The sequence below is a fragment of the Pundamilia nyererei genome, unplaced genomic scaffold, assembly GCF_000239375.1.
Source record: "Pundamilia nyererei isolate P.nyererei 1_Seehausen unplaced genomic scaffold, PunNye1.0 scaffold00054, whole genome shotgun sequence".
NCBI lineage: Eukaryota > Metazoa > Chordata > Actinopteri > Cichliformes > Cichlidae > Pundamilia > Pundamilia nyererei.
In genome coordinates, this window is record NW_005187455.1 from 3126637 (window position 1) to 3134947 (window position 8311).

General features: G+C 35.2%; 1 protein-coding gene across 1 annotated transcript; it reads right to left on the reverse strand.

Annotated features, from left to right (window-relative positions):
* On the reverse strand, nucleotides 1-7678 carry LOC102192125 (myelin and lymphocyte protein-like). Its single transcript, XM_005733750.2, has 4 exons — nucleotides 7562-7678; nucleotides 2895-3059; nucleotides 1172-1318; nucleotides 1-530 (listed from the first exon to the last, which is right to left on the reverse strand). The coding sequence occupies exons 1-4, from the start codon at nucleotides 7646-7648 to the stop codon at nucleotides 456-458; spliced, it is 474 nt and encodes a 157-aa protein (XP_005733807.1). The 5' UTR covers nucleotides 7649-7678; the 3' UTR covers nucleotides 1-455.
* Nucleotides 7679-8311: the final 633 nt, after the last annotated feature.

Here is an 8311-nt window from a genome sequence, read left to right on the forward strand (position 1 = left end):
TCTTGAGTTTTAAAAAATGCATTTGTGTTTTTTTTGTGTGTGAGTGTGCAATAAAATTTGTGAACTGAGCTTTTAAATTGTATACTATTGAAAGTTACAGTGAAAAATCAAAGAAATAAAAAGTTATGATAATATCATTCCTGCTTCTGTTTAGATTAGTAATTTCATTAGTTATTTACACTCATCCATCTTTAAACAACATTTAATTCTGAAAACTTATAATTCTCACTTCACATGGATGGATTCTAAAAAACAACATTGAAAATTGTGAGGTAGGCTAATGTGATAATATAATTTTTGTTTGAGTGTGTTTTCCACTTTTTCATCAATTTGATGTTTGGGCATATTGATTCAAAATAAATGCATAAAAATAATTTTCCTCTCAATGTATTTGTGAAAGCTATGTGATTATTCGTTTTTTTGTTGTTGTTTTTCTCTTGAGTTGGTGACTTGTTTTAGGACCTCTTCCATCGAATGGCAGAGAATATGGCATGGACGAAGTAGAGAAGAGTGGCCACATAGGACATCACCTAAAAAACAGACAGAAACACAGATGGATGATGGAGATGGTCACTTTGAGGTACAAGACTTTAAAGATTTTAACTTAACTTATAACTTTGATTTGATAACTTTCCTTGTTTTAGCAATTACAATTTGAGACACATATACTTTACTTGCGTATTTTCAGTATCTTCCATAATTACATTTTCAATTCCTTGACATAAGAGAAATGTTTACACATCTACATTTGTACTGTTCAACAAATTACGTTGTTAAAACATTTTAAAGCTTTGTTCTTTTACAACTACTTTAAAAATTACCAAAAGAGTTGGATAATTTCAGTATGTTGTGCTAAAATTGTCCAGAATAAAGTGAATTTGTCAGAAATACAAGTACAAGATTCGTTATTTCCACTTGTTTTAGTAAATAATGATATAATATTACCATCAAGCAGTTCATTTATTATATAAGAACTTATCTTATTTCATATGCTGCTCAAAAAATCATAAATAAATAAACAAATTAGGGAACAGTAGTCATTGTAGAACTGACATATTTTTAATCCAAATTCAAAATATGTCAGTACATACTTTTAATTTGGATATCTCATTCTTCAAGATCTGAGAGTTCCCTTAATGTTTTGAACAATAAATTTATGTGTTTTACGTACCACTGCAGAAATGTACAGTCGGTATATTTTGAGAAGTTCAGCTGTTGGTAGAACTTGTGCAAGTTGTCCAGTCCCATAGGTAACATAGGCCAGATCCACTGATGCACTGAGGAAGAAAACCACCGCCACAAAATGATAACCTGCATCCTGCAAATTAAAATATAGAGAAAAAATAAGAAGAAGGAAATTAAAAAATAAATAAATTAATAATAATAATAATAATAATAATAATAATAATAATAATAATAATAATAAATGGAGAAGATACTATAGGGCCTTCGCACTCTCAGAAAGAGGAAGGGGAGCAAAAGGGAAAATTTTCAAACAAAGTGGGGACAGGTTGATGGACTGTGTAAAACTTGTGGGAAAGTATCCCCCAAAACCCCAATTGCCACCCTGTGCTACCTCATTTTTAAGAATATTGCCAGGTAATAACCCTTCTTTAAGATAGGCCCTAAAAATGTCCTTAATTGTCAGGTTTCTGTTTATCGCTGCATTTTTAATAGCAACATTCAACAACAGTGTCCATTTTTCCTTAGTGGCAACAACAAACACCAAAGGTTAACTAAGACTGTTTATTGTTTACACTGAGTAAAGACAGTTCAAATTCTCAAATGCAAGTACCGATTTTACTTTAGTAATAAATTAAATTTTCTTCTTTTTGTTGTGGTATTTTTTCAGTGTTTGATGTCTAATATATTGGTGCACATTTCTCAATGTCTACACTACAGTCACATGAGAAATGGAATTACACCTTTTATTATTTATTTATTATGTCTAAGTTTTTATGTAACAAGACATAAAAGAAATCTGGTCCTGAGCAGGTTCTAAAATAATTTAAATATAATCTCATATGAACAACAACATATTTATTTATCGAAAACTAAGCCTACTTTTAGCCCCAGTAACTTGAAGTCATCGTTTACTGTATGACTTTATCAGTCTTTCATATCATTGTGGTGGAATTTCGTCCCACTGTTCTTTTACAACAGCTAATTGTAAAGAACAGCGGGCATTCATTGAGACTGGTATGCATTGTCTAAAGTCCAACACATTTCCGTCAGATTAAGGTCTGAACTTTAACTGGTGATTCCAACTCTTGGATTTTTTTGTAGATTTGCTAATGTGTTTGGGATCATTGTCCTGTTATGTGACTCGTTTTCAGCCAAGCCCTAGGGGTTGGACAGATGGCCTCACATTTGACTCTAGAATACTTTGGTATACAGAGAAATTCACAGTTGGCTCAATGACTGCAGGATACCCAGCTTCTGTGGCTGTAAAATAATCCCAAATCATCATCCTTTCACCACACATAAAGTGTTTGTTAATGTTGTGTTTGGTTTTTACCAAACACTTCATATCCGGCTAACACATAACAATGCTCTGGACCAGTACACTTCCAAAATGTCTCTTTTTCCAGAGGTGGCCACACTTGCTGATGATCAATCAATCAACGAATTTTCATTACTACTTGCTCTCTTAATTCCTATAAAAGCATTGCTTTAGAGGAGCATACATTGCCTCTGCATTTTTGCTTAAGTTCTGTTAAATTAAAAAAAAACTTTTTAATATGTCAAGCATTGTTCTTCATCTGTGGTTTGATTTACATAACTGTAAGACCTGCTGAGCACAAGATGATTTGGAATTTGAAGGTTTACTTCATCGATCCATTATTAACTGTTTATCTAATTAGGCTATTAAGCAGTCAGTGGGAGTGTCTAACCAGTGCTGGCCAGATGCTGCTCTGGTTGCCTCCGCAGAGGAAGATGAAGAACCAGAGTGTTGTCATTACGAAGCAGAAGATAGACACAAACATCACCCAGCCCAGAGGGTTAGCCGGATCAACTTTAGCCGATGCCACCAGAATCCACACCAAACCACCAAACACCTGCAGGGTTACACAGAGGAGGAGAAAAGAGACAATGATTGATGATATTGCAATTCAGTGGCTTGGTTTCCACAGAGAGGGAATTCTACACACCCACTTTGTAAAGTTTTTTATTAGAAATTTATAGTGTTGAGTGTAAGCTTTAAGCTATTTTCCAGCCCTCTGAAAGGTTGCTCAGAGCTTCATGTAAATTGGTACACTGCCCTTTAAACTAAGGCTTGGTCACACAAACACACACATACTGGCCATGTTGTCACTCTTGGGTGTATTGCCTCAGCCTTTATATCTCCTCCTTTGGCAAACATTATGCTTGAAAGAGTCTTTGGTATTTAGATGGAGCATGAACCTTCCACCATTTGCTCCTTGATAAGAGGCACATTAAAATGCTTTACCATAGGTCACAGATAGTGTACGCAGGAAAAACATTTTTATTCATTGTCATTCCTTATTTTTAAACAAGCAACAGAAATTTTTGACTGTTTCATGTTAGGCCATCTTCACAGAGAGACGCCAATGTAGGAAAGCTCAGGTGTAAATAATAACATTTCTACATTTTATTTAGCACATTCAGTTTCGAGGTCCTAAAGGCTTTCTGAGACACACTCTAAGACTAAACTTGTGCTTTCACACTAAAACAAGTGAACATGTCTGCTATGAAAAAGATCTGTTTTTATCCTGTCTTTATATTAAAGGCTTCATCCAGACACTCTTCAAGCCAATCAGCTTCGAACCTTCAAGTATCAGGTGCGCAGGAGCTGAGCAAGAGGAAACAGCAGCTGAGGCTCATTCAGTCGAAACTGGCATCTTGGTGTTCCAGTGAGGACATTTTACACAAGCGCCAAAAACAAAAAAGCCCTTCTGCTTCTCAATAGCTCAGTAGTATATCATATCTTCTGGGAGATAAAACAAAAGCCTTTTTCAGTTTTATACTTTTTCTCAGATGAGTATTTTGGGAGGATATCTGTAATAATTTTTATTATTTTATTAATAGTATATACCCAAGAGAACTTTAGTCAATTTATTTTAGGTGAAGATCTAAAATGAACATTCTCCATCACTTATTTAATCTTCTGATTTTTCAGTTGCTACTTAAGGAACCTGAAATAGGTCTGTTTGTATTCAGAACTGCTCGAGTCTCCTCAATCAATTTGTCTAGCAATCATTTTTATAAATTTAGCTGGACTAAAGTCTAGTTAGGTTAGTTCGGTATAACGTAATAAAAATAATAAGAACTAAAATAATAATCCTTCCCATAAAAAACAACAAAATCATGTTCAGTCAGCTGTGCAAACACAGAGAGCTCAAATTATGGACAGCCTATTCCTAATCTATGTATTTTTTTTAGTCAGTGCCCATGAAGAACATGCAATGTCCTGGATTAAACACTGTGACAGACAAACATTGCTCTACTCTGCTCATTCATCTCAAATGGTATATTTAAAGTGAGACATGTCTCCTCCATGTAAAATAAATAAAAATAACTGCATTTACTTCCATTTATGTAGTGCTTTTCTGGTCTTGGTGGCCACTTGAGGTATGTTAGAATGCTTCTTAGCTGTCATTGTCAATTGTTGTTTAAACAATCCACATCACAAAAAAGAGTAAAAAAGTGAATTAGAATACACAACATTAATGATATCATTTTTTTCTAAATCCAAAGAAGTTTTGGTTTATTCACTACTTGTGAATCTTATTTGTACAATGTCAGAATATTTTTTTAATTGTCAAATTGTGAAGTAACAACTGCCTGTTTTTTTCTTTAAACCTTTAATAGGCGGAACTTTCTGGCGAAATTTATGACAGTGAATCATGAAGGAAATGGAGAACAGAGTAGCAAACAACAGGTGCTTCTACATACAAAAATTGTTTTAATATATGGACAAATATTACACAAGCCTTATCGCAACTTATCTCATCTAAAACCACACAGGTGAAACATATCCATTTTACATCCATTCCAGGTAAAAGGGAACGCACCATGAATATACAAATTTATACAAAAATATATGCAAAAAAACAGGTGGGTGGGGCTTCTGTACTTGCAGTCAAAGCTTGACTGTTTACTCTGACTGAAAACAACAGGAAAAATGTTTATAATGGAGCATTTAAGTCAGTGTGAAGACTTAATCTGTGACTCAATATTTTTATCAACCTTTTTCCATCTTTAATCTGATAAAATTGCTTGTTCGCACAGAGGTAGGTTTGGATAGATTTAATTCCTTAATAAATGAAATCATTATTTTAAAACTTTGACCAATATTAAAATTAGTTTGATGATCTGAAGCCTTTAAGTGTGAAAAATGCTTTTTTCACACAACAGTATGCACACCTGAATGGGTGGCTGGCTAAACCTAAATTAGGTATACTAGTATTTTTTAGCATCTATATCTGTTGTGGCAAATTTGTTGCCGTGACTGAATCACAGCTGAAATCCACTGAATATAACTGCTGTTTCCATGCCAACAGGGGGTGGTGAAAGCGTTTGAGTGGAGTATACCTTTAAATCAGCTGGACGTGGATCCTACAGCCATGTGGTCTGAGTTTATGGTCTCGGTGATTATTTGAAATAACCAAGCTTCAACCTGAAAACTAGTGTTGAATATGTTTGTGTGTGATGGTAAGTTAGCTTTGAGGCACAATTCATTTGAATTTCAGTAGTGGGACCACACCTCACACACTCCCCTTCCACTCATATATCGTGAAATGTCCTCCTGCCCTACTTGCAGTTTGTTCTTATTTCTATGCCCCACCCTCCCAGCTCTCGTCTTATTTCTCACGTAGATACCAAGAGTGCTTTCTGCCCAGAGGGCCCTGAGGCCCTCACCAAATCGACAACTTTGCTGACTCTGTCCGCCATTTTCTGTCAATAAACACTGTCTAGTGAAGCCTGATCCCTGCTAGTGAATTGTAGGTTTAAGGACAGTTTCAATTAAAAAATGTTAAAAACATCAAGCATCTTAACTGTTGAGGAGATTTTCAATTCATTCCTTCACTTTATTGCCATTGCTTGCCTTGTGTAGGTGGTTTTGTTCTCTAGCGTTTCCTTTTTTTCCCCCTCACAGTCCTTCACAGTACACAGTAATTCCAGGAAAATGACTTGGTTGCCAAAAACTAAGCCAAACTCACCCGCATTTGCCTTTTTTATCCGTTATCAGTTAAATTTACACTGACAACAAGAGTAGGTAAACTTTATCAGTAGATTTCCATTCTTGTGCAGCAGCAAATAATTCTGGCACAACAATGCAGGAGCTCCAGCAACACTTAAAAGGAAATAGGAACAACTTTATTAACTGACCAACGCGTTTTGGCTTGTGGCCTTCATCAGGCTGGTGCAGCATAATGTTTCATGAAAAGTGAAAGCCATCCAGTGATCCATGAGGGTTTATGACTACTTTGATATATACTTTACTGCACTTAAATCTAAGGGTTACTGGTGCCTTTCCATGTGTTATGCAGATTTAATCTGTGTGTTGCATGCATCAAAAGAAAACGTAAAGATAAAGCTTGGGTTTGGTATTTACAGCTTTAGTGCCATTTTAATGAGGGGCATGCATGCCAAAAAAGGTGACAACTTGTTTGCTTTAATTCTAAAATGTCACAGAATACAAGGTTTTTTGTTTGTGGTTTGAGCAATACAGAGAATGTTTTAGATAACAAAATGTCTCTATATGACATTATAAACAAATAAGAAGTACTAATACCTATCCCCGCACTCTCACATTTAAAGTAATAGCTGTTATGCAGGTTTAAAGATATTGCACAAACTTTTTTCAGGATAAGTTTATGAAATATATATTTTTAAAAGTCAGTCCTTCTTCATTAACAGCTCAAAGTTAATACTTTTTTCATCCTATTATTTTCTGGACTGAAAAACTAAACAAAGCCTAATAATCTTCACTTTTCACTTTTCGATATAATACAGTTCAGTCCATCACCACCTGTTACATCCATGATTGTGAGCATAGAGGAAAATCGTGGTGAAAGTGAAAGTGAGGATGCCAGTGACAACATAAGTATTGTGCAAATTGCACAAATATTTTTTTATTCATTTTGAGGATATAAAAGTAGAACTAATGGCTGATTAGTGCAGATACTGCATCACAGATGTTTTCTGACAAATAAAATGTGTGTTTTTTTTATATTTAGCATTTTCCTGTTGCTATGGAAACAAATTATTTTCACCAAAAAGGCTACATTTTATTAACTCCAATTATCAAACAGTGGTTCCAGCTGACCAGCAAAACAAGATGAGAAAAATCTTATCAGAATGGAGACCTGCTCCAACAGAGAAATGAGAAGAAGAAGATGCTACTTTAAATAATGTTGGCCTGGTTGAATAAGGAATGAAATAAGGAAAATGTGTTAAACAAACATATGAAAGAGAATAAAAGAAAAGGCTGTGCAAAAATAAGACATGTCTGAACCACAAAAGAGGGTAAAACTCAACATGGAAAAGTAACACATCCCTTCTAACAACACAAATTACAAAACAAGAAACTCACAAACTCGGGGATGAAGAATATGTCAGGAAAGCTGGTGAAGATCCTTCCGCCTGATGGCAGAGCATCACCTGAGGTGGTGGAAGCCATAGTCCAAAACAGTGTGCAAACACGTATGGGGTGTGTTAGAGAATGAGATGTGTAACCTGTTTCAAGGTGCCTTTAAAAACTGTCTTTCTGTCTCGTTTTCCCTCCTGCACCTCCCTCTATTCGTCCTCTACTCCACCTCCCCATCCATTCCTACTGTTCAAACTACCAGTTTGACAGGTGGGTTTCTTTTTGTTTGTGCAACAGGATGATGTATCATGACCCTCTTTGCATGTATGTGGTTCTCCGTACAGTTTTTATGTGTGAGCCTCCATTTCTGTGGTATTTGTTGATGGTTCTCTATTAATAATACCAACCTGTTTACATGCACACAAAAAGGAATAGTGAAGCAACTCTAAGCACTGTTAATTCTGGATATAAAAGGAGTTTCAGCTGAATGTTAGAGTAATGCTGGCTTTACTCCAGCTCTCACTGAAATATGATCACTTCATTTAAAAAGAAAAAACACACACACAGTGGAAGCCAAATGCAAATGCTGAGGCTTCCCAAGCCAGTTGGTGACATGGTTGCTGCTTCCATCTATAATCACTTTATACTTCTAATAAAAATTTTAACTGTTGTAGGTAATATTAAAATAAACTCTTATCCAGCTAGTCGTCATCTGATCAGCCTCAAACCATCAAATGGGTTCCAAAATTTATTCTG

Coding starts and splice junctions, on each gene's coding strand:
- LOC102192125 (XM_005733750.2), bottom strand. CDS start 7,648: ATGGCTTCCACCACCTCAGGTGATGCTCTGCCATCAGGCGGAAGGATC. Junction 3,060..7,561: donor TATTCTTCATCCCCGAGTTT/GTGAGTTTCTTG, acceptor GTAACCCTGCAG/GTGTTTGGTGGTTTGGTGTG. Junction 531..1,171: donor GACTGTACATTTCTGCAGTG/GTACGTAAAACA, acceptor TCTGTTTTTTAG/GTGATGTCCTATGTGGCCAC.